Here is a 26,674-nt window from a genome sequence, read left to right on the forward strand (position 1 = left end):
GTCCCACATGATACTATCACAAAGACTCCAATTCAAAGAAGTTGCAGTCCTGGACACATCCTTGGAAAAACCCTCACCACCCGAGGTGAGGGCTCAACACATTCTGCAGATGGTCACCAAATTCCAGGGTGCCCAGCGTCTTCTGGCCTTTGACTTTTTGAGGTTGCTCTGCCTCATGGCATCCTGGTGCCAGAGGCTCACCTGAGAATGAGATGCCTTCAATGGCCCTCAGGACACAGTGGTCTCAATTCTCGGGCAAGATGTCAGACCTACTTCAGGTTCCAAACAGGGTCTCACAGGATCTTCTGTGGCGGGCCTGCAAGGACAATATTCTGAAGGGAGAACCTGTTTGGCAACCATGACTGGAGATAACAGTAGTTACGGGTGCCTGCAAGGACAATATTCTGAAGGGAGAACCTGTTTGGCAACCATGACTGGAGATAACAGTAGTTACATGTGCCTCACTCACAGGGTGGGGAGCCCACGTCAACAATCTGACTGTCTGTGGTCGTTGGTCTCCATCGTAATCCAAACTGCACATCAACATTTTGGAGCTGAGGGCGATCAGACTAGGGCTGAAGACCTTTCTGCCATCTGTGTGGGTAAAGAATGTCCTGATAAATATTGACAACACAGTAGCCATGTACTACCTCAACAAGAGAGGAGGTGTAGGGTCACTAGCAATGTGCAGAAAGGCAATGGGTGTGGGCAATTCAAGAAGGAGTCTTCCTGTCGGCAGATCACCTAGCCGGATCAGAGAACATGGCGGCGGATGCTCTGAGCAGGCAGTCACAGTCTCCCACGAGTGGGGAATAGCTCAGGAAGTCCTTCAAGAGATCTTCACCCTTTGGGGAACCCCTCGAGTGGATCTGTTCATGTCCAGTGTCAACCGGAAGTGCAAACTGTTCTGCTCCAGGGAATCTCCCCCAGGAGGAGCTCTAGGAGACACATTCATAGTGAACTGGGAGTTTCCACTCCTGTACGTGTTTCCTCCATTCCCCGTCATTCCTCACGTGATCAGGAGGTTGAGAAAGTTCAGGAAATCCATGATCCTAATTGCTCCGGATTGGGCCAGGAGAAAGTTGTACCCAAATCTTCTGGACATGTCTATCTGCCCCCCAGTGTTTGAGAGAGAGAGAGAGAGAGAGAGAGAGAGAGAGAGAAAGAGAAAAAGATATATATATATATATATATATATATATATATATATATATATATGGGTTGGGACCTCCCATATGGCGTATTGGAGATGTTGCTTTCGGCCGGAAGACCAGTAACGAAATCCTTATACCACTGCCATTGGAACAAATTCTGCAGCTGGTGTAGGGAAAAGGATGTGTACCCCTTTCAATGCAATACACCTATGGGGCCTCATTACGGCTCTGGTGGTAACTGTGCCGGTGATACCGGCGGGTTGCTGCCAGACCCGTCAATATTTACCAGCGCCTGACTTCCTGGTGCCACCGGGGGATTACAAACCCGGCGGCCCAGAAAGTCAGGCGCCGGCAAATTGTAAGTCCCCATTCCCATAGAGTCCCATAGGGCTCTATGGGGGTGGGGACACGGAAGCACCAGCACCGTTGTTAAAGGAATAGTTTGCCTAAAATTTTTTATTGCCCAAAAAGATGGGCAATAATAAAACAAATATGCTCGCACTTTTTTTTTTAAGTTCCTATGTAAAATTTTGAGCAATTCAAGCTCAAAATTTGCAAAAGCAAGCACATGGGCACATCCATTTTGTGAAATGGATGCCCGTCTGTGCTGGCTTTTGCTTTTGCGGCACTAATGAAGGAAAAGCCAGCCTGCTGTAGTAAACAAAAGCTACCACTGGGTGGCTTTTCCTTCATTGGTGCCGGGACTCGGAGGACGCGGACCGGAGACTACAGGCAGAAAAGCTGCAGCTGAATCTCGGTAAGTGCTATTTATTTATTTTTTAAAATAAGCACTAGCTGCGTTTTTTTTTCTAAGTTTTCCGGGCTGGAGAAGCCCAGAAAACTTAGAAATAAAACCACAGCTTTAAAAACGTTGTATTTATGTAAACATAAATACAACGTTATTGTGTTTGAAAATGCTGCGGTTTTTCTTTCTAAGTTTCTCAGGCTCCTCCAAGCCTGAGAAACTTAGAAAGAAAAACCGCAACGTTTTCAAACACAACTACGTTGTGTTTCTCCCTAAATCTGCTTTCCCATTTGGGACTCTCGGGCTCCCCACAGGGAGCCCGAGAGTCCCAAATGGGAAAGCAGATTTAGGCAGAAACACTTCAGCATTTAGCATGGCAGAAAACAACCGCATAGTGTTTCTGCCTCAATCTGCTTTCCCATTTGGGGCTCTCGGGCTCCCCACAGGGAGCCCGAGAGCCCCAAATGGGAAAGCAGATTGAGGCAGAAACACTGCAGCATTTAGCATTTCCCATTTGGGGCTCTCGGGCCCCCCATGGGGAGCCCAAGAGCCCCAAATGGGAAATCAGCTGTAGGCAGAAACACAGCGGCATGTAAACACAACCGCGTTGTGTTTCTGCTTGCCTTGGCTTTCACTTTGGGTCTCCGGTGCTCCCCTGGGGGAGCACCGGAGACCCAAAGTGATAGCCACGGCAGGCAGAAACACAACGCGGTTGTGTTTGAAAACGCTGCGGTTTTTCTTTCTAAGTTTCTCAGGCTCCTCCGGCTCGGAGGAGCCTGAGAAACTTAGAAAGAAAAACCACAGCGTTTTCAAACACCTTAACGTTGTATTTATGTTTACGGTCGCTTCAAAACTTCCAACTTTCTATCCGCCCCCTCATTCTGCCATGGAACAGGAAAGGCTACATAGGCATGATCCAAGCTTTTACATTTATCAGATGACAAAGATATGTGAAACACGACCAGCTTTTCATTGGGTACACTGGACAAAAACTGGGTCTTCCAATTACAAAGCAAACTTTGTCCAGATGGATAATTCTGGCTATTTCAGAGTGCTACAGGGTGTCTGGGAATGATCCCCCAGAAAGCCTAAGAGCCCATTGCACAAGGGGCATGGCAACATCTTCCGCTCTTCAAAGGGGGTGCCGATAAAAAACATTTGTGCGGCAGCCACTAATTACTGTCTGGATTCATCCTCTAGCTAGGAAGGAGGATTTAGGAGAGCAGTCTTATACTTGATCCATGACAAATCTTGAAACTGAAAATTCATACTCCCCTCCTCGAACACCTAACACTGCTTTGTAAGTCTATCATAAAATGAGGACTACGTGGGAAGACACAATGCATTGCCCCTCCGATCCTACCCCACTGGAGAATTTCCAGGCATTACACTGTACGCTCTTTCAGAGTCTAGTACTCTCTAGCACTCACTGAGGCTGGTAATACTGCATGAGGAAGGCATAAAAATGGAACTGAAGCCAACGGGCGTTGCACATGCTATATATACCAACAATGACGTCAACTCAGGGATAGAAGCCCTCGAGGGACATTTGGCCTCATTACAAGCTTGCGGGTCCAGATATAATGGTACCGGTAAGCATGCTGGTACCGTTGTAGCTGAACCGGCAAACTCTGAGTTGTGCTCGTGGGTGCCTTTCATTCCACCAGGTCTGACCTGGCGGAATGAAAGGCACCCGCGAGCACAGCATGTCGGATGCACCGGCACCGTTATAAATGGTGCCGATGCATCCGACCTCCCCATTCCCATTGAGCCCTATGGGGCTCAAATGGGAATGGGGAAGAATGTTTTCCGGCAACCAGGAATGGGCAAATACCGGGTCCAGCAAGGAAGGCCGTAATGACCCGGTAATTGCCAATTTCTGAGCGCCGGGAAAAAAATGAATACCGGCGGCACCCATGCCTGTATTACAGGCATAGCTACCGGCAGCCTCGTAATGAGGCCCATTGAGTCGACTGCATCGATGCGCAGCGCCCTCTGCCTAAATATAAAGACTTCCGAAGTAGATGAAGCTGGAAGATATCATAAGATGAGGAATAAATGGGAGGAACATCCAGTCGAAAGAACGTTACCAGGGGTAACCTGTTCTTCTGTCCAATCCCTAACTACCTTTCATGTTAAGCACACTGTGTTGCATGGGCCAATTATGTCTATGCTAACCTGCAACCTTGTATTTCTGACACTTTGAGGTGGTGCTAGGAGGAGCCACCAGATATGGCTACCCAATGATTGTATTAACCCATATAGATTGTATATATAGTTTTCCTTAATTAACCAATCCCCTTGCCTGTTAGGTTTTTGGGATGTAACCTGTTTCTGTGGCGTCACTAGCAGTTAAAACCGAGTGACTCACGTTTGTGGTACGAGAACTCTTGTATATTTTATGCTGTTCGAGTGACAATCCCTGTTTTTTGATTGATAATAAAGACAGTAAACTTCACTGTATGGTTCAGTCATCGGTTCTTGTGGCGGGGAATTGTTGGGGCTCAGGTATCCTCTTGCTGGTAATTGGGGTAGCTGCTAAGAGTGCCCTTGCCTCTCCATTACAAGTGGTAGCAGAGGGATGGTCGCAAAGCACCCCGGACAGCAGAGTGGCAGATTGTGGGGAAGAGTCGGTGCCCGAAGGGCTTCAGCAGATCACAAAGTGTAAGTAAAGACTCAACCATATGGAAAACATTGGGAAGGGGAAAGTTTGTTTGGAGTTTTGTTTGTCGTTGTGCCTTTATCTTTTTGTGAAGAATTCCTGTTGCCAGGCATTAGCTAGGTTACTGATGTCATAAAAGGCATACCTGTACTGTAGGCGGTTGGCTCAGGTGGTCACTTTGGTTTATGGATGAAAAATATGAAAACACCTATAAAAGGATACCTATGCTTTGGGCAGGTTAGTTTGGTTCATGGAGCACATGAGGGAGCTTATGGTTAGGCCTTAAGGACAGAAAATGCAGTGTGGGCTGTGCACAGAGCACGCTCGCATTGACTGTGGTGAGCCAGAGAGGCTGTTGGAACGATTTGAGAATTGGTATTGTTTTGAGAATTCGTTTGAAGAATAATGACAATTGTGTAAAGCACGAATTAATAAAGGTATTTAAACGTGTCAAATTCCCGATTTGTGGTCAAATAAGAACCAGCAATCAAAATGTAACGTGCCACTATCAGGGATAGACTGCTTCAACATTTATGAAAGTCCCTCCCGCGGTATCAAGACAAAATACGCAAGTATACCAAGGCATGGACTTGCCATACAGAGGGCAAAATGGCAAAGCCTTGGCCCCTGGTTGTTAGTGTTTCTAAATGAGTGCTGCAACATATGACTATATATTTAAATGCTGCCTATAAAGGAAAGAAATTAAGCAACATATTAGCTGTATTGGAACTATGGAAAATGTTTCAGGTTGAGGAAGAGGACCCACCCCAAAGGAAGTGGGCGTTGAGCCAACGCAATGCGGGAGGCGAATCACCCACGGCTCCCCCTCCTCAAACTGCAGACACAGACCTTGCAGCAGAAAGCCATGGATTTTACCCCTTGAAAGAATTAAAAGCAGCAGCAGGATATTCCAAACCTGTTTTTTCACCACCCGCGTATAGCAGCGAAGGGACACTTAGCGGTGCAAAGCATGCAAATAAGAAAACAGAGGCTATAAGTGATGAATATAAAGCGTGCAGCGACTTGCAATCAAAACTGAGAGAAGACTATAAGAGGAGGACAGGATGTAGTGGGGATCATAAAGTGACAGTCCCGACAAGTGAGTGGGTAGGAGTACAGATATTGCTCAAATTGGACGGGAGGACTACACGCAAACTAGAACATACGGGAGAGGAGGCTTTGAAACATAAGTGAGCAGAGGAAGAAGTTAAAGACTGGGCAGAGATAATGGAGAAAGTGGAAAGAAGAGAAAGGGAAGAGAAAGAGGATCAAGACAGACCGAGAAGGGCGAAAGAAAGAACAGAAGAGAAGGAAAGTGAAGAAAAGTCAAGAAAAAGACAACAGGAGCTAGAGGAAATAGCAATGAGAAAAGCAGAGGAAGAAAAGGAGAGACAGTTGCAAATAAAGAGAGAGAAGAGAAGGTTGGAAATCGAGTGACTCGTTAAAGAGTGCTGATGCAAAGAAGAGGAAGATGAAGACACGAGCAGGAGAGAGACAGAAGTAGAGAGAGGCATTCCAAAAAAAGCATCAGACATTAAAATCGAATTGACATGTTTAAATGATGATGAGGGAGCGGGGATACGGAGGAGAATATGGGTATTTTACAGGAGACGGAAAGATAGTGTAGCTTCCCTGAAGACAAGCAGGAACGCAGCTGGGTCTCCGTTGAGGGGGGAATGCAAGTCTTTAGATAGGGCGAAGGAGAAACAGCAAAAGAAGCACATGTTAAGGAGGCTTAGCTTTGAGGACAAAAGAGAGGGAGACAGCGACAGTAGTATTGGAACTATGGGGTCAGATGTAGACAGAGAAGAAAGTGATGATGATGAAGGGAGGAGGCCTCGCCACCCATCCATGGAAGTAAGCAGAGAGGCACTGTGGGGAGAAGGGGAAGACATGGGAAGAAATGACGGAGAACCCGAAGGACGACTGGATCGTCCCCGGGATAGGTCGCACAGTGCAGACGAAGTTACTCCATATGCACAGAGGCTAAGAGCCTTACCAGGACACAGAGGAGCGGATATGATAAGGGCATTTACAGCCACCAAAGAAATGGGGAGCCATGACGGGGGAATGAGATCAACACAGTTTCCGTTACTAGCGAAGGGTGATGGACGACCACAATATATACTGTGGCAACAGATGGACAAGGATAATTTGAGGTGTAAGTTGCCCTCGTTGGCTGCAGAGGCTGAAAAATGGATTTACGTGCTAGAAACACGGATGGCAGGGACGCCACTGGCAGTGGGCAACATGAAGAGTTTACTTTCAGCCAGCCATTCTTGGGGAGGTAGCTGATGACATTTGGAAAAAGGGCAAGGTATACCAAAGTGACAGCACAGAACACATTGCATGATGCCGCACCATTCAATTACTGCTGAGCAGCCGTATGGCAAGTTCTATGGGTGCAGTACCCAGACATGTTATACATAAGCACTATTATGGCACACAAAATGTGCGAGGACGAAGACCCACTTCAAGAGAATCCAGGTATGAGATCAGGCGTGCAACATCCCATCGGGCAGTTAGTCATATCCGGGCTCATGGCAGCATCCTCCAGAGTGACACATTTGCGGAATGGGGGGGGTACGAGTAGAAAGAATCAAACTGTGGAATTTAAATTAAAAGTGGATACAATACGTTGTGTACCTTAGTCAGTGCAGGTGCCTCTTGCACCCTAGACAGGCCCAGACAGGGGTTGAGTGCCTTTGACGGCGGCCTTCGACAGTGGCCGGCTTCGCCTGCCGGTTCTCCTCAATAGGCTTGAAGAAGGCAGGTGCCCAATCCGCTTGTAGTGTAGGCAGGACAAGGACTGGTCTGAGCACGTTGAGGATTGCAGTAAGGCCGGCAGCCATTTTCAGAGGAGCCGATGCTCCCATCCCATGGCACAGGATTGTGCCTTACTGCAGTCAGACCTCTCCTGGAGAAACAGCACGGCTAATGGTCGCACTGCATGCTGGCTGGTCTGGTGTCTTGTCCAGTGTGCATCTTCCTTTGTCTGGTGGGAATGAGTGGTAATGTGTGTATGTGGTGAGGGATGAGTGGTAAGGCTTGGGTTGAAAGGAGACAGTAGAGAGGCTGAGGAGCAAGGAGGAAAGGGAGTCTGGGGGGTGAAACCCCCCTTAATTATAAGAAAACCTGTTACCGTGGGAGCGGCAATGGGTATGGGCGGGTAGGGGAACGGCTTGCCTGGGAAGTTGGGGTTGTGCAACCCCCAGGTATGTGCTTTTTCTGATTTTTGAGGGCCACACAAAATCGAGAAAAGTAAATCTGTCTTTTTTATGTGCAAACTTCAAAAAGCAGAAAAATCACGTACAACCGACAGAACACAGTAGCACAGTCTGTAGGATTGATACAACTATTTATTCATTATGTACTAACAGACACTCAGTGGGCCTCATTACGAGCATGGCAGGAACCCGCGAGCAGAACTCGGAATGTGGCGGGACGGTATTGACGATGCCGGTGCCTTACCGGCACCGTTCATACCGTCACCGCCAGGGTTGTAATGAGGCCGAGTATATTTACACACATGGGACGAATCATGAAAACATCTTTCCCGGGAAAGGGTTTACAATTTAACTTTTAATTACCTTGTGGAGAGGTGAAGTAAGGGATTAGGAGCTGGTGCCATTTTAGTGCCAGGGATCAGACTGTTCTCCTCTTCTCTGTCTGGCATCCAATGTCTCATTGTTGGAGTTTAAACAGCTGGGTTGTATACAGCCCTACAGCCATAGATACCCCTCACCATTTTTGCAAGACAACAGTTAACATATTTTCAAAAAGACATTGGGGCTCATTACGAGTTTGCTGGTATTACCGCCACTTGTTCAGGCGGGATTACCACTGGTAGTATTACTGCTGGCGGTTATACCACCTGATTGCAAGTGGCGGTTTGTCAGTGTAAATCCCCATTTAATGGAGTCTATAGGACTCCATTGGGGATTTTTGCTGGTATGACCAGGTGGTAATACCTGCGATTTTCGATGCTAAAGTGGAGGAGTTACCTCTAGTTTCAAGCTGGCGGTAACTCCGTCACTTTACCTCCAAAAATCGCTGGTGTAACCATCCGGTAATACCATGGCCCGTTATACCAGCAAACTTGTAGTTTGGCAGTGCAGGAAAAATGGAGATAAATGTAATTACCTCCACCTTTTCCTGCACCGCTAAACTAGTAATGGGCCACATTGGTTGCTCTGATTGTTTGCTATTTGAATTAGCCTATCATAGGAAATCAGCACAAAGTTGAATCAATAGCTCTGTAGTGGTTGTTTCTGTGTTGTATGGCAGGCACCTCCTGCAGCAAACAATGACCAGTCCTCTTTGGCACCATTGGCTCTATGGGAAAATCATTGCTTATATCATCCACACTCTCAACGTGCTCACATCCTGAATGAACAGGTGCCAACACTGCTCCCACCCAAACTCAATTCCTTGATTAGTCTATATAATGAGGGTTTGGTGTGCAAGGCTGCACACATGACATTGGCTTCACAGAAACCATCACCCTTTCACTGTTTATCTTAAGGTTCTGCTTTTAGTAAAAGTGGTTTACATCAAAATATTCAATTTATTTGAAGCTTCTCAGTTTCTGAGCAAGCAGTTTCTGTCTCAGCAGGTGAAGAGACTCTGACCTGGTGTCCATACCGCATGACCAGCCCCTGGCAACCAACAGTGATATTTCATAATCTCTAGGCAACGTTTGACACATTTGATCATTCCACCTGGATCAGTTGCCTGGATCAAAAAAGGCACCCAGGTTCTGTCCTTGGACTGCTTTGGTCCTTTCATGTAGCCGCGTCTCAGTCTGTGTCACTTCTCCCTTCATTAAAGTCAGATACTCCTACATCCCGCCCCCTTTCCTCCATACTTATGGGACATTCCTCCGTCCTGTGGGACGGGACCGGAGCACTTTGTAAAAGCATCCAAAAATTTGCAAACATCTTAGTCCTTCTTCTCTTTCTACGAGGGGCCTGGCACAAGGCCATAGCCCCGCCCAACTCAGTTCCGCCCCGCGCATCGCCCATCAGTCCTTTTCTCTGCTCGTTCAGGAGTGGACGCAGTTGCATCCGCGGAAGATTTTCTTCCCTTTTTTCCTCCTCTCTGGCTCTCGCTAGCAATCGTGTACTAGTCTGTCTATGTCGTTCAAAGTAGACTTTCCAGATTGTTCATCGTGTCACTGACGCTTCGCGAGGGCGGATCTCCATCCTCTTTGTTTACAGTGTTTGGGTCCAGACCACCGTTGGGACTCCTGTTTTTTTGCGATTCCCTTTCGGTCCGGGCACTTCAAGGTCAGTTGGAGAGGTGGGAGGAGGTGTTTCGACGTTCTCCTCCTTCGCATTCTCAATCTTTCATCGACGAAAAGAAGAAATGCTTGGTAAGTTCTTTCCGGGCTCTTCCCGGGCCGGGAGGAGCGTCGACTGCTCTATCACCGGGGAATGCCCTGAGGTGCCTTCTGGGCCTACTGATTGTACCAGAGTTTTCTCCGAAGGTCTCCGTAAGCGGCCTGTGGATACCGGAGTACGCTCCGAGGCCCCTCCTGTGGGGGCTGCTTGTAGACCCAGTTCTACTGAGTCATGGGGTACCGGAGCTCTCTCTGAGGCCTCGTCCCTCAAAAGTACTGGGTTGCGCCCCAAGGCCTTGGTTGGGCTTGGTGTTACCGAACGGATGTTCGAGGCCCGCGCTAGTAAGGCTGTTACCGGACCTGGGTCTGAGGTCCCTTGTACAGAGGCTAAAGAAACTAACATTTCGGAGAGGCCTGGCAAGGCCTTATCGGTGAAAGTTGTTCTCACCGTTCCCGCTCTTGTGGCGACGCCAGAACTGTTGAGGGGGCAAGGAGTGGAAGTTCCTCCTTTAACGGCAGTGCCGAGGTCCTTCCTGTGAAGGCTAGTTTGGCTATTGGTATGTCGCAGAAACATTCCAGGCCTCATAGTACCGGCTCGGCCGAGGTTCCTTATGTTAATGCTAAAATTAAGACCCCTGACCCACCGATGGGGACCCCTGCCTCACTTCCACACATGCTGCAGTTCCCCTCAGGTGATGGCAAAATGGCGGTCATTCCCGCCATGACCACGGCGGCCATTTTGGGCGCTTCCCCTACAACTACGCCATCGGCCTCAGGTGTAGGAGTTGGTTCCGCGGGTGAACATAAAATTCCTTGTGCGCATCCGTTTTGTCCAGTTTACGATTGGAACGCTCAGATGCCCCTTCCGCACAATGCCTCGTTGCCTATTGGTTTGGCACCCTTGATTGTTGTGGACACTTCGAGGGATGGGCCTGTGTGGCAACCCTCCCCTCTGCATCCCTGGAATTATCCTCCTCATGAGAGGCTTCCTCCGGCAGTTCCAAAATCGTCTCCGGAGGACACCTTTTTTGGCAAATTTGAGACGCTCATGCGTACCGACCCCATGAGAGAGTATTTCAAGGGTCTTTTTAGGGAGATATGCCCGCCTGCACCTCCAGCTCCACCCGCTCCCCCGGTGGTTCTGTCGGTGCCGCCCTTGCCTGCGGTGCCTCCCCCGACCCTTCTGCCCTTGCCTCCATTGTCCCCCGTGGGAAAGGCTGAGCCTGAAACGGTTCAGCAGGATCCTGACCGGTCGGATGATGCGCAGGGCGATCAGGACAGCGAAAACCAACCCCGCTCTATTAGAGCTTTTCATGACCGGGTACTGGACATGATGTACCTATTGGATGTTCCAGTGCCCGAGGCACCCCCTCCGCAGGAGGGTGTGCTTTCGGGGGCGTTCACCCTGTCTCCTTCGGAGCGTACTGGCCTGTTCATGCAGAAGGACGTTTTGGCCGAGGTCCGTAAGGTCTGGGAAAAGCCACACTCTGGACTTTTCGTCAATAAGAAAATTGACGCGCAATACAGGCTACATTCTTCGGAAGAGGTGGTCCTATCATCTTGTCCGCCCCCCTCCTCCACGTTGGTGGCTGCGGCTACCTTATAGTCCAGGCCTGCAGCATCCTCTTCTACGGCGGCTACTCAGGTCCTGGGGAAAGAGGACAAGCTCCTCGACTCCCTTGGGAGGAAGATTTTTGCTAAGTCGGCCCTGCAGCTCCGGCAGGCCAATGCAGAACTGGTGTTAGCGGGGGCGAATATGAAGATGTGGAAAGGTCTGTCAGAGTTCGAGGAGTTCATTCCGGTCGAGAAGCTGGAAGACTTTAAGGCGGGATTGTCTGATGCCAGGGTCTTGGCCCAGGATCTACTGGAGGCCGCGGCTCATCACATCGACACTTCGGCTCGGGGCCTGATGCTGGGAGTTGATACCTCTCGACAGGCCTGGTTGCATGCCACCAAATTCTCAAAGGAGGTGCAGGACAAGGTGTTGGACCTGCCGATTGACGGGAAGGAGCTTTTCCATTCCACAACGGATGTGGAGCTGACTAAAACAAAGGACAGCACCCAGACAGCTAAGTCCTTGTCCGTCCTGGTTAAAACTCCTTTTGGAACCCACAGACCATTGCCGCAAAGCCTGCCTCCCTCTGGTTTCAGAGGGTTTCTAGATCGGAAATCCCACAGAGTGGATACCCCTTTGGGTAATAACCACCAGAGGCAGCAACGGACTCGGTTTTTCTCCCGCTCCTCAGCCTCCTCCTCAGGTTCAGGTGGTAACACCACTGAAAAGCCTGCCAAATGAGGGTTCTCCGCGCTCGCACGAGACCCCGGTGGGAGGACACATAGCGTCTCATTGGGAGGCGTGGCATACCATCACAGAGGACAGGTAGGTCTTGTCAGTCGCTCAGGCGGGCTTCTGCTTACCCTTAATCGCTACCCCACCCTTCAACCCTCCTTTCCAGCAGTCGGGATCGTCCTCCCTAAAAGCTGAGGTTCATTAACTGCTGGACCTCAGAGCTGTGGAACCCGTTCCCCTTGGGGAACGAGGGGGGGGCTTCTACTCCCGGCTGTTTACAGTGCCCAAACCCAACCAGGCTGGCCTGCGCACCATCCTAGACCTTTCCCAGTTCAATCTCTTCCTACCCCAAGAGAAGTTCAAGATGATCAAGCCCAGCCAGATACGGTCCTCCTTGTAGATGGGTGATTGGCTCAGCGTGGTGGACCTTCAGGATGCGTACATGCATATTCTGATCTGGAGTCCACACAGGAGATATCTCCGTTTCTCTGTGGGAGAGGAGAACTTCCAGTTTCGAGTGCTTCCTTTTGGCCTCAGCTCGGCGCTGCGTGTCTTCACGAAGATGATGTCGGTGATTGTGGCCTATCTTCGTCTGCAGGGTATCCATGTGTATCCATATTTGGATGACTGGCTGTTACGCAGCCCTTGCCCATTGAAAGCCGGGTGCAATCTTCAGTTTCTCCTTCAGCTCCTGTTCCATCTTGGGCTGTCGGTGAACTGGCGGAAATCTTTCATGGCGGTCTCGCAGGATTTGATTTTCCTGGGTTTTCGCTGGAACATGATCGACTGCAGAGTGTACCTGACCGGGATAGAATGGCAGATCTGTTAGCCACGTGTCAGATGTTTGCGCAGCCAGAGAGCATGTCAGCCTGGTGGTTCCAGAGGCTTCTGGGCCTTATGGCCTCGTGCGTATTGGCTCTTCCTCTTGCTCGTCTCAAGATGAGGCGGACTCAGATGGCTCTTCAGAGTTCTTGGCGTCAGGCTGTGGATCCGGACTCCCAAGTTGATAATGATTCCGGATTCCATGAGAGCGGACCTGGAGTGGTGGTCATCTCTCAGCAACCTGTCAGTGGGGGTGGATTTTCAAGACCCAGTGCCTATGGTAACGGTCATGACAGACTCCTCCCTTTTAGGGTGGGGTGCGACGTTGGACCTTCTTCAGGTCTCGGATCTTTGGTCGCCTCAGGACAAGCTCCTCCACATAAATCATTTGGAGCTTCTGGCGATCTTCCTAGCGCTCAAGGTGTTCAGAATGCTCATTGCCAACAAAGTGGTCCGTATCCGCATGGACAATGTGGTGTCGATGTATTACATCAACAAGCAAGGGGGCACCAAGTCTCCCCCTCCCGTGGACCTGTCCATCCAGATTTGGGAGTGGGCGGTTCGTAATGGTGTCTGGCTACTTGCAGTACACATTCCGGGCCAGCTGAATGTCACGGCAGATGCCCTCAGTCGGCGGACGATGGTCAGCTACGAGTGGGAATTGAAGGCGACGATCCTCTCATGGATTTTCCTGCATCGGGGCATTCCGTAAGTGGACCTCTTCGCTACAGCGGCAAACAAGAAACTTCCTCTGTTTGCCTCCAGAAACAGACTGGGAGCCTCCTCTCTGGGGGATGCTCTCAAGATTCCATGGCACAACATGAGGGCTTATGCTTTCCCACCTCTGCTTATGGTTCATCAGACGATTAGCAAACTGAAGAACACAGTGAACTGTTCCCTTCTACTCATAGCCCCGTGGTGGCCGGCCAGGTTTTGGTTTTCAGAACTTCAACACCTGTCGGTGTATCGACCGATCAGGTTACCTGTAAGCCCTGATCTTCTTCACCAGGGGGAGCAATAGCTGTGGCACCCCTCCCCACAATCGCTCAGCTTGGCGGCATGGTGTCTGAGTTCAGGTCTTTAGAACATGTTAGCCTGTCTGTGGATAACATGCGTATTATTCAGGCAGCCAGGAAACCCTCGACTAGGTTCCAGTACAGAAGCAAATGGCTCAGGTTCTGTCATTGGTGTTTAAATAAACAACTGGACCCAAGGGCGGCTACGATTGACACGCTACTGTCCTTTGTATCCCACCTAGCAGAGTCGGGAATTCACGTGCTGTCATGCACAATTTATCTTTTGGCGGTATCCGCCTACCTATCTACGGACCAGTACTCTTACTCTCTGTCTAATCCAATGGTCAGGAGACATTTTGCAGGCTTGACGTGCCTTTATCCTCCAATTCGTAGTCCGCACCCGTCGTAGGATCTAAATGTGGTCCTGATGGCGTTGTGCCATAAACCTTTCATACCAATGGCCACGGTGGACCTCAAGCACCTGTCGTGGAAGGTGTCCTTTTTGGTTGCCATTACTTCAGCAAGGCGTGTGAGTGAGCTCCAGGCTTTGTCGGTGGAGCATCCCTTCTTGGTTTTCCACAAGGATAAGGTGGTCCTACGGACAAATCCTGCTTTCCTGCCGAAGGTGGTCTCTGATTTCCATCTGAATCAGCCAATCTCCCTGCCGGCCTTTTTTCAGAACCCCGCTTCAGAGGCGGAAAGGGTTCTGCATTGCCTGGATGTTAGAAGGGCTCTTAAGTTCTATCTGGACAGAACATCTGAATTTAGGAGCTCTTCTCAGCTGTTGGTGACCTTTGGTAATCCACAAGGTAAGCAGGCCTCTAAGGCGACTATCTCCAGATGGATCGCTGCCTGCGTTACGGAGTCTTACACCGTCGAAGGACTGCAGCCTCCTTAAGGTATTCATGCACACCTGGTAAGGGGCAAGGCATCCGCAGTTGCCTTTCAGAAATATGTCCCCTGGGAGACCATCGCAAAGGCGGCTGCTTGGGCCTCCCCATCGGCTTTTTGTAAGCATTATTGTCTAGACCTGAGCTCCAGATCTGATGCTCAGTTTGGTCAGGCTGTGCTGAAGAACCTGTTTCAGTAAGGGTTTTTTCCATCCACCCATAATTCCTGTAAGGAGTGCTTGGGAATCTCCCATAAGTATGGAGGAAAGGGGACGGGACGTAGGAGTATAACCAGATTACTCACCGTAGTGACCACCTTACTCCTAGTCCATAGTCCCCTGTCCTCCATATGCCCGCCCGCCGTCCCCTCTAATAAGGTTGCTCTGTTATTGCTTAAAGGTCTCTGACCTGGCGATAGAAAAGGACTGATGGGCGATGTGTGGGGTGGAGCCGAGATGGGCAGGGCTACGGCCGCATGCCGGGCCCCGTGTAGAAAGAGAAGAAGGACTACATTTTTTGCAAAATTTCAGATGCTTTTACAAAGTGCTCCGGTCCCGTCCTACAGGATGGAGGAATGTCCCATAAGTATGGAGGAAAGAGGACTATGGACTAGGAGTAAGGTTTTCACTACGGTGAGTAACCTGGTTATTCTGACATCCGTCCACCTGTGCCTGAGCATGTGTGTGAATGAAAGTCTTATCCTGCCCTTCTCGTTGGAGGCCCCTGTGACCTTAGCTCGTTCCTCCCCGATTTATTATACCTTTACCTTGATGAGTCCTCATTTGATGCCTCATCAGAGGTGCAAATACTGTATGCACACCTTGTGGACTCAAAGTGATGAGTTCAAAAGTCAGACTATATCAGGCATCATCAGGAGTTGGGCGGATCGATAAAAATGCAGCAGTAATAGCATTACCACCGCATTACCGCACTGCCCAATCATGAGTTTGGGGAAAAGTCTGAGGATTCACCTCCAACTCGGAGATTAGGTGAATGCAATGACTTTCCACCCATTTTCGGGGCAATTACCGCCATGGTGATTGCACTGGAAATGCCCCAGATCTGGACTTACAATGCCACTCGTGATCGTGCGGTAATACCTCTGGACCAAGTGGCGGTAACGGTAATTGCGTTTGCCGCTAACCACCGGGATACCGCCCAACTCTTGATGAGGCCCTATACATGAGTGAGGGATAAACGAGTGTCCCCATTAAAGGACATGCCCATTGCCTGCCTCGGAAAGTGAGGGCAATCCTGAAACTGAACCTGGGAGAATGCCTGGGAAGGAACATGTCAAAGTAAAATGTGGCATCCACTACTGGTTTGGTGACCTTCAAGTATTTTTTCTGAATACGGGCAATACTGTGACTGTAGCCTAGGTGCCCTCACCACCTTCAATTCCCCATAAAAGTGAGAGCCTTCTCGATTGCTTTGAAACACCTTGCAGCACCCCCTGTCTTCCATATTTCCCAATCTCATCCACTTACAATGTTCACTCTCTGTTCTAGTCCATTGCCTGTCTCTGTCTGCCAGCTCTCTTTGATTGCCCTTCTCCCTCACTCTCCTCCTCTCCCAGTAACCCTCTTCCTCCCTGGTTTCTCCCTGTCTTACACTCTCTCACCCTGTTCTTCTATCAGCACCCTCTCCCCCTCCTCATATTCCTTAATCTGTCTTCCATCTACCCGTCTACTCCTTTTTACCAGCTTCCCGATATAGCTCACTCACCCTCCCTAGCCTTCCTTCTCCTCCAGGCGACCCTTCTCTCCACAGAGTCCCATCTCCCCCAGACTCATCTCTCCATCATCCCCTCTTCTCTCTAAAGATCCTGCTTCTTCCCTCTTTGCATTTCTCTTCAAGTCTCACTCGCCCCAGAAGCCCTTCATGCCCCACTCCCAGTCTCCTTTCACACCAGTTTCCCCTCTTAGAAATGTCCCTCTCCCAGCCCTTCCTAACCTCCCGGTCTCCTGCCAGTGTCTCCCCCAAGAACTTAACCTTTCAGTTCCTTTTGCCCAGCAACCTTCTGTTTCCCTTTTTCTTTCACATTTCCTTCCATGTTTTCCCACCCTACCTTGTCTGAAAATCGTCTATTCTCCCTCAACTTCCCACCAGCAACCCTGTACCCCCTCTCTTCCCTAGCACTTACATTCACCCCAACCATTCCTATTTCTCTTCCAGTCTCCCGAGCTCTCCCAGTGTCCATATATCTTCCTGATCTTCACTCTCACCCACCCTCCCCCATCTCCCCTCAGTCTCCTCTCTCAGTATTTCCCAGTCTTGCTTTGCCTCCAAGTGTCCCATCTTCCTCTCAGCCTTCCCCATCCCCCCTCTCCCTACTCTGTGCCTCACACAAGGACTTTGCCTTTCAGGGCCTTTTGCCAAGACACTTTGCAATGTCTAAAGTGCATGGCTTGATTTGACACAGAACCCCTGCCTTTTGCTTACTTTGTCCTCTCCCTCTCTCTCTGGCCTCAGAATCCGGCGCTCCATGTCCTCAGATAAACCCGCGAAAGAAGGGCCGGACAAGGCTAGACTGAAGCTCACCAAAAAGGCTGCATCTTCTGCTAACCTGTTCAACCGGTCGAGCAGCCTGGAGAGGTAAGTGGCACCTCAGTAGCCTGAAGAGGTAAGAGGGTGGCATCTCAGCAGCCTGGGGAGGTAAGAGGGTGGCATCTCAGTAGCCTGGGAAGGTAAGAGGGTGGCATCTCAGTAGCCTGAAGAGGTAAGCGGGTGGCATCTCAGTAGTCTTAAGAGGTAAGAGGGTGGCTTCTCAGTAGCCTGGAGAGGTAAGTGGGTGGCATCTCAGTAACCTGAAGAGGTAAGAGGGTGGCATCTCAGTAGCCAGGAGAGGTAAGAGGGTGGCATCTCATTAGCCTGGAGAGGTAAGCGGGTGGCATCTCAGTAGTCTTAAGAGGTAAGAGGGTGGCATCTCAGTAGCCTGAAGAGGTAAGAGGGGTGGCATCTCAGTAGCCTGAAGAGGTAAGAGGGGTGGCATCTCAGTAGCCTGAAGAGGTAAGAGGGGTGGCATCTCAGTAGCCTGGAGAGGTAAGCGGGTGGCATCCCAGTAGTCTTAAGAGGTAAGAGGGTGGCATCTCAGTAGCCTGGAGAGGTAAGAGGGTGGCATCTCAGTAACCTGAAGAGGTAAGAGGGGTGGCATCTCAGTAGCCTGAAGAGGTAAGAGGGGTGGCATCTCAGTAGCCTGAAGAGGTAAGAGGGTGGCATCTCAGTAGCCAGGAGAGGTAAGAGGGTGGCATCCCAGTAGCCTGGAGAGGTAGGAGGGGTGGCATCTCAGTAGCCTGAAGAGGTAAGAGGGGTGGCATCTCAGTAGCTTGGAGAGGTAAGAGGGGTGGCATCTCAGTAGCCTGGAGAGGTAAGAGGGTGGCATCTCATGGCATCTCAGTAGCCTGGAGAGGTAAGAGGGGTGGCATCTCAGTAGCTTGGAGAGGTAAGAGGGGTGGCATCTCAGTAGCCTGGAGAGGTAAGAGGGTGGCATCTCATGGCATCTCAGTAGCCTGGAGAGGTAAGAGGGGTGGCATCTCAGTAGCTTGGAGAGGTAAGAGGGTGGCATCAGCTGGGAGGTGTGGGGAAGGACATGGCTTTCACCTGAAGAGGTAAAGGGGGGAACGTGGTGCCAGCTAATGGGGAACAGAGTGTACCCCTGCATAGGGGCAATAGGAAGGGGAATGGAGTGTGAGCAGCTTGGAGCTGTCAGAAAGCTTTGCGTTTGAGTAGGGTAGCCAGGAATGTTAGGGAGGTTGGGTTTTAATCTGAAGAGGTTGAGAGGAATAGAGTACCAGTCTGGAGAGATGAGGGGAAAACGAGAAAAGTATAAAGATGCGTTGAAGCTAGAAGGGAGAAATGAGTGTCAGGATGGAGCAGTGTAGGGGGCGTGGGGGCTGGGGCTCAGCAGCCTCGAGAGGGAAGGAAGAAAGTCCCTGTGGTTGCAGTTGCATGGATAAACAAGGTGGCATGGCGTGCCAGTAGTTTGGCGACATGAGGCAAAGCAGAGTGCAGTTCGGAAAGATAAGGGGCAGAAGGGTGTCAGCCTGAAGAGTTCAGGTGTCAACCTCAAGAGGCATTTTGGATTAGGGTCCCAGCAGTAAGGGGTTGCGTGGCAGTGTGTCTGCCCGATGACGATACAGGGTTTTATCCTTGGTAGAGAAGGGACAGCAGAGTTTCTGCTTGGAGATGTAAGCTGCAGCATGGTGCAGACCTAAAGGGCAAATGGGATGTCAGCCGAAGAGGTGGTGTGGATGTGGCATCGCCCAGAGAGGAAAGGGGAGAGAAATGAGATAGAATATAATGTAATTCTGGAGTGTTATGCTGGAGGTGGGCCTCAGCCTTGAGGGACTAGAGGTTTTGTTCAACCTAATACAGAAGTCATCCAAGAACGGAGGGGTTAATATGTGCCTAGCTGCCCTGCTACTCTGAGCAACATACTGCCATTGCTGGCCAGTATTCCACTACTAAGTCCCACTGCTCAGGCCAGGGAAAGAAGGGTGAAATGGTTTGATGTGCAACTCTCACCCCAATTAAGGCATTACAATTGGAGGAGATCATTTAAGATAATCAAGAAAAGTAAATCCGAATTCATATGCTAGCAGCAAGTTGTATGAATTAGAGAATGAGGAGCATCATCACCTGACCACATGCAGTTGTTGTCCTCACCACACATCAAAACACATAATCCACTACATTAGGAGACCGAGAACGAAACATATGACTGGCTACATGTAGGCCCTGAGTGACTGAAATGGCTTGCTTACTACAGCTCACCTAGGTGTGCTTCCTGCCCAACAGGGGCCTCCCTAGTGAGGCAAGAAACCTCAAATGCCCATAGGCTGATGAATACTCTGAAGCGGAGACCACAGAGGCCGGCTGCACACTCGCACTCACCCACCACCCATGCCGCCTAGACAAATCCGGCCAGGCCTTCAAGAGCAAAATATGAAGGTTTCAAAAAGACCCATAAAAGAGCATACCGTCAGGAACCCCTGAGCTGTTGGTTCCAAAATCCGCTGCATTTACACATCCTAGACCTCTCGCCATGGAGTTCTCACTTATCCGACCCTAATTTAAATAGCAACTTTAGAGAGAAAACGGACAACTATTGGAAACAGATAAAAAAAAAACATGGAGAGCAATCTCCTGAGGGTACCTGGTTGACAGGGGTGTCCACATCACCACTCCCGCAGGTGCTGGGGTTTTCTGTGGCAGCCTACGGCCTCAGTGCACCATCCCCTTGAATCTGTTGAAAAGCTTTGCATTCTGCCTCCAGGTCCTCAGGACTCTTCCTCTCACTGTCTTCTTTGTCTTCCAGTCGGGCGAAGGAGTTGGCTGCCCTAAACGCAGGTAGGACCTTTTCCTATCAATGAATGGACGTTGATGTGGGGCTTTGCAACTTGTTCATGGGGGAGGAATTAGAGGTAGTTGGGAATGGCGAAGAGCGAGAGAGGACAGGGATAGTGCACAATGCCCAAGAAACCTCCTATTCCATGTACAAGAGCTATTTCATATGCGCGTTCCCCCAGCCTTGCACTGGTGAGAACGTAGCCTATGTCTTCCATTGAATCCTACGTCATTTAGTTTGGGGTGTTCGCTTGTGTCAGGGTCACCCTGTGGGTTCTGCAGTGGATCTCTTTGCCCAGGTGTGACTGCCCTTTGTTCATGCTGTTCTGCCAGTGTGCATCTGCCCATTAATTCACATTGTATACTTTTGTTTCAGGTTCTTCTGGATCAAGGCGAGGAAACTATAACCTGGGTACGTTTTGCTGTGGCTGGTGGGAGCTGTTCTAGGATGTAGAGGCCCACATTCATCTCCAGGGTAACCCTGGCAAATAGACAAAGCCACAAATATTCTCCTGAACTGTACTTCCATAAACATAGGTACATATACACTCAGATGGACACTTATGGTCAAGAAGGTCAGGATAGCTCTGTTACGGGAGGATAAGAAACGCAAGCGGTCCTGCCACTGGCCAGTTTCGCACACAATCAGTCATGTATGAAGCAATTCTTTATAGGAAAGCCTGGAATAACTCAGCCCTACAAACCCTTCAAAAGCCGGGTTTTAGGTAGATATAGTTGCACCAGTAAAAAAGTACTTTGCAACAAAATTCATGAACGTCGACCTTCTAACCTAATTTTATTTCTGCTATTTTCTTTTAAGCAATTTTTAACAACAATTGTTAAAAATTGCTCAAAAGAAAATAGCAGTATGAAAGAAACTGCCACTAAATAATGAAAAAAGCAGTTCACCAATGCATCAGTATATGGCAACAGAAATAAAATGCACTCGGCCAAGGTTAGAAGGTCGACATTCATGAATTTTGTTTTAAGGTACTTTTTTACTGGTGCAACAATATCTTCCCAAAAGGGTGTGTAGGGCTTATTACATGACTTATTCTATGCGAAACTGGCCAGTGGCAGGACCTCTTGTGTTTCTTATCCTTATTTAGCCCTCAGTTCTCCCACTTAAGGCCATCCCTCTAGTTTTTCTCTGTTAAGGGAGGATAGCTCTGTGGCAACGGAAGGGTCTTAAAAACAAGCCCATGCTCAGCAAACACAGGTTCGAATCCCGAATACGCGCTTGAAAAAAATAAAAACGAGCGTGTTATAAATAACCTGCACTACCACAATTCAATGAAACGAGCACCTAGATACCTATGAGTTAAGTGTGCGGCAAATAAAAATGTATTTTTTAAAAAGGTGCAAGGTCCAGTGGCCTAGCAACTACCATCCAATAAAGCCCCTAAATTGACCATTATTCAGTACCTCAATGTAGTCCGGGCTAGGTTCCAGCCTCCCGATGAGCAGCAGACATCAAGGGACTGAAGCAAGACAGATGCTAGGATAGAGTCTCCACAGAAGATAGGATCAGCTCAGCAGAAAAGCCCCGACACTGTAAGGCAACGATATTCTGGGCTCAAGCCCTTTCTATTGCATGAAGTGAGTTCATGAATCACTGTGTAACCCGGTGACATGTGCAGAAGCCAATGCTGGTATCAACGTTCGGCTCTAATACCTTCACTACTCCTTTGTAATTTATCACATCTTTTGTAAGCAGACATTCTCCATTTTGTTGTGTACCACATCTTATCATGCGACCATCGGTTTTCCAAAAACCTTTCTGCTTTCATCCACACCAATTCCCAACAATGCACTAGCCATTGAAGCGGAGGGCAACCCTCTGCTACTCCCTATGGCCGTGTGCACGTGTAATAGCATCAACAAACCTTCAATTGCCATAATCTCCTCCTGCCCCTCTTTTGGGCCCCAAGAGCATGGGGTGTTTATTGGTCCTCTCCTTTCTTTTTTCACCTCCCTACTCTTCAGCCGATTGACAGGTGTCAAGCTTGTTCAGAAAATGTATTTCATTCTTTATTCGTGGACCTTTGTAAAGTTGCACATGCAATCAGTGTTACATCAAAGTGCCAAGAAACAAAAGAAGAGGAGGAGAGCAAAAATGATTAGGGAAGAAAGTGGTGAAAAGGAAAATACGTAACATAAAAAGCAGAGTGGAGAAGAGGAGGAGCAAGCAAATGCAATACAACCTTACAGTAGTAGGGCAATAGTAATCTTTCTCAGCATCGCACAATGTAGCATTCCAGATGGCTGAAGTGATAACTTTTTGAGTTCAAGTGGTGAGCTAGGCCACATGAATTGTGGACGTGCTCAGAGTAAGAAGGTTATGTCACCGATGGCCTAAAGAATACACCAACTTCCAGAGATGGTTTGAGGGTTTTTATTAAAGTTCTTGGCAGAACAGTAAGAGCAGTCCCTTGTTCTGTCTTCTAAAGTACAGTGTTATTTGGACCGTTTCTTTTCCCTCTGGAACTTTTTCCATCGCAGAGCCATTACGCCTTTCGCAGTTGCGCTACGATGATGTCATACTACGTGACTTTGATCTCAAGCGTACGGGAGCCAATTTGGAAGCTCTTTCCTTTAGGGCTTTAAACGTCATGTTCTGGCATCAGCCACAGTCCGCCACTACATGATCGGTACCAAAGGGGAATAGGCACCCTGGACTGAGTTGCCTCGGCAACTCAAGTCGCACTCTTGTGTGATTGGCCCAGTGGTGAGCCGCTCAGCTCACCACTTAGCATGTTTGAGTGACAGCTAGGACTGGTGAATGGGGGTTTTCTGCATAAAAGCAGGGCTTTGAGGACTGGAACTTCAGAAGTCGCCACAGGACCTAAAGAATCTGAAGAGGGAGAAGCTGAGCCGACCTGCAATGACAACACCACCGGTGGAGCCCTGCTAAACCGACTCACCACTTCCCAACGACAGAGAAGATCTTCTTCCTGGAGAGACTTCTTTCTTTGAACTGGTGGGGTTAACCAGTTTGCCCTCTTTTCGCCTTTCTGGATCGTCTCATGGTCGAATCGCCTGTGCCAAGCACCCCGCCGGCAGGATAGCCATGCTTCACCACTACCGCGAATAAAAGGGTAGTACCTTGTAACCGGGAAACTCCGCGGCTGGTTTCTTCCCTGGCAGTGCAACGACCTCCAGCTTTCCCCCACGCCGAGATCTTCTCTTCCCCTGGACGATGCACTAACTTGCACCCGCTGCCAGGAACAACTGCCCCCGCTGGAGCTTTCTCACCATTTCAGGTACTGTGTCCCGCCTGGTCTCCCTTGCAACAGACTGTTCAAGGTGTCCTGTAACTCCTTGACTCTCTATCCTGGGGTGACCTGGGACCTGTTAATTAACCTTTCTGAACTGATCCAACTCATTTTGAACTATCTGCAAAGACTTTTAAAGTGTACTTCAACTGTGTGATCTTGGGCACATTCCGCCTTGCTCTCTCCAAGAATGGGCCTGGCCTATGAACTTTTTGCTCTACAGTAGACTCTGCCTTTCTTGACTTGCTGTGGTTCTTTTAAAAGTGTTGGTATTGTGTGCTTTACTATTTCTGCCTTTTCTCTCCCTTTTTAAATAATTATTGGAGTGCCATCTTGGTTAAGCGCTCACCTGTGTTGATAATAAGTGGTGTTCTTTTCCTAAGACCTGTCGAATAATTAATCAGGGAGGTGTATATATTTCTAGTGACTGTGTTTGAACTTGCTTGACATATTAGTGCCAGTGTATTTTTACAAGTGTGTTTTTAAATAAATAATTATATACTTTTATACCAAAGCTCTGGTCAGTGTTTCCTTGTGCTACTGTATTTTTGTACCTAATGTGTATACTCTATATACTGCCTAACTCTTCTTGAGAGAAGTCTGACTGCTCAGCCACAGCTACCAGGTAAATCTGGGTGGTACAGACTGCTACCAATTGGGTTTACTGCCAACACCTGTAGTCTTAAACTTTTTGCAGTGGTCCATAAGGGAAAGGCACAGGTTTCTGCCTGACAAGGGGGCACAAGGGGAACATCACAGTACAACAGAGTGGGTGGGGGCATAAGGGGAGCATTGCGGGGCAGCGGAGGGGGAGAGGGTACAAGGGAAACATCACAGTAGAACGGAGGGGGGTGGTGGCACAAAGGGAGCATTGTGGGAGAGCGGAGGGGACTAGGGCACAAGGGGAGCATTACGGGGCAGCGGAGGGGGGAGGAGGAACAAGGGGAACATCGCGGTACAACGGAGGGGGGTGGGGGCATACACGGAGCATTGAGGGGAAGCCGAGGGGGGAGGGGGCACACAGGGAGCATTGCGGGGCAGCGGAGCGGGGAGGGGACACAAGGGGAGCATTGCACGGGAGCGGAGGGGAGAGCAAGAGACACAGTGACAGAGGGTATGGGGACACAGAGATAATCACTGGGGCAGCAATGCGGCGCACCGTGGTGGACAGGGGAGGACAGGGCCTTCGTTGTGGGCCTTAGCTGGTGTGGCCGGCTCCCGCCTCCCGGTTGCAGCCATTGGCTTAAGGGGCCAAAGGCAACCAATGGGAGAGGGGGCCGGAGTCTGGCCCAGAAACAGGAAAACATTTCAATTACATCTGTTCGGCAAAACGAGGAACGGCCATCTTGGAAGGCCTTAAGGCATGGTGGCAGTAGGTAGGGCAAAACATATAAAAATGCAAAGTCAAGTACATTAGGCATGGTGCAGCATGATGGACACACCAGCTGCCAAAAGACCACACACACAATCAGATTCTGTGAATTACTGGCAGAAATAAATGTCACTTGCTGCAGCAAACAAAAGACAGAGAATGTCACAGTTCCTTACCCCCAGCAGTGTGCAGCAAGTTCGAAGTCCAGCGCAGATGGAGGGTGCTGGGAGGCAGAGGGAAGGGGCTCCATCACGAAGGGTGAAAAGGCAGAACGAGGCTGGATGGAGGCAGGGCCTGTTGTGGGCCTTAGCTGGTGTGGCCGGCTCCCGCCTCTCTGTTGCAGCCATTGGCTTAAGAGGCCAAAGGCAACTAATGGGAGAGGAGGGCGGGAGCTGGCCCAGAAACAGGAAAACATTTCAATTACATCTGTTCGGCAAAACGAGGAACAGCCATCTTGGAAGGACTTAAGGCATGGTGGCAGTAGGTAGGGCAAAATCGTATCGGCCAAAATAAAAGTCACTTGCCACAGTCCCTTACCCCCAGCAGTTCAGCAAGTTCGAAGTCCATTGCAGATGGAGGGTGCCGGGAGGCAGAGGGAAGGGGCTCCATCACGAAGGGTAGAAAAGGCAGAAAGTTCACAAACTTTTATTGACCTATATTGACCTATACATCTTGGTAAATCTGACAAAAAAGGTAGCAGGCGCTCCCCTCCAGAAAGAACAAGGCATGATAACCTGTTCTGAGATGAGAGATTGCAGCAAACGCTTTTTCCTCACTGTACCTTTCACAGATGGGAAATATCCATTTGCATATCAGTCTTTGTCCCGCCCACATGGGCAGCCCAGCACTGAAATGCTATGGCAATTCCTCTCTGAACAAGAGTACCACCAGCAACCCCATACACGTGTTTCAGCCTTGTTGGGCCTCATCAGTAAGGTGATGCTGTGCCTCTCTGAGCACAGTGAGCAGGGAGTCCACGTCTGGTTGCCCCCAGGCACCTTAGGGTGACCAACCCCAAGTTCCTTGCAAACATGTCAAAAAAGGTAGCAGGCGCTCCTCTCCAGAAAGTACATGGCATGATAACCTGTTCTGAGATGAAAGATTGCAGCACACGCTTTTTGCTCACTGTACCTTTCACAGATGGGAAATATCCATTTGCATATCAGTCTTTGTCCCGCCCACATGGGCAGTCCAGCACCGAAATGCTATGGCAATTCCTCTCTGAACAAGAGTACCACCAGCAACCCCATACACGTGTTTCAGCCTTGTTGGGCCTCATCAGTGAGGTGAAGCTGTGCCTCTCTGAGCACAGTGAGCAGGGAGTCCACGTCTAGTTGCCCCCAGGTAACTTAGGGTGACCAACCCCAAGTTCCTTGCAAATATGTCACAAAAGGTAGCAGGTGCTCCTCTCCAGAAAGAACATGGCATGATAACCTGTTCTGAGATGAGAGTTTGCAGCACACGCTTTTTGCTCACTGTACCTTTCACAGATGGGAAATATCAATTTCCATATTAGTCTTTGTCCCGCCATATTGGCAGTCCAGCACCGAAATGCTATGGCAATTCCTCTCTGAACAAGGGTACCACCAGCAACCCCATACACGTGTTTCAGCCTTGTTGGGCCTCATCAGTGAGGTGAATCTGTGCCTCTGAGCACAGTGAGCAGGGAGTCCACGTCTGGTTGCCCCCAGGTAATATAGGGTGACCAACCCCAAGTTACTTGCAAATATGTTAAAAAAGGTAGCAGGCGCTCCTCTCCAG

The 26,674-nt window shown here is 49.5% G+C and overlaps 1 protein-coding gene across 4 annotated transcripts in view; it reads left to right on the forward strand.

Moving 5' to 3' along the window:
* The window catches only part of EML3 (EMAP like 3), a 743,130-nt gene that overhangs the window by 283,003 nt on the left and 433,453 nt on the right, over positions 1-26,674 (forward strand). For all 4 annotated transcript variants that reach the window (XM_069645189.1, XM_069645191.1, XM_069645188.1 and 1 more), the window contains 3 exons: positions 17,393-17,515; positions 20,238-20,269; positions 20,643-20,678. In XM_069645189.1, coding sequence (XP_069501290.1) covers positions 17,393-17,515; positions 20,238-20,269; positions 20,643-20,678 — 191 coding nt within the window. The remainder of the gene's footprint in view (positions 1-17,392; positions 17,516-20,237; positions 20,270-20,642; positions 20,679-26,674) is intronic.

The sequence above is a fragment of the Ambystoma mexicanum genome, chromosome 2p (genome assembly GCF_040938575.1).
Source record: "Ambystoma mexicanum isolate Mex_15411 chromosome 2p, UKY_AmexF1_1, whole genome shotgun sequence".
NCBI classification, from domain to species: domain Eukaryota; kingdom Metazoa; phylum Chordata; class Amphibia; order Caudata; family Ambystomatidae; genus Ambystoma; species Ambystoma mexicanum.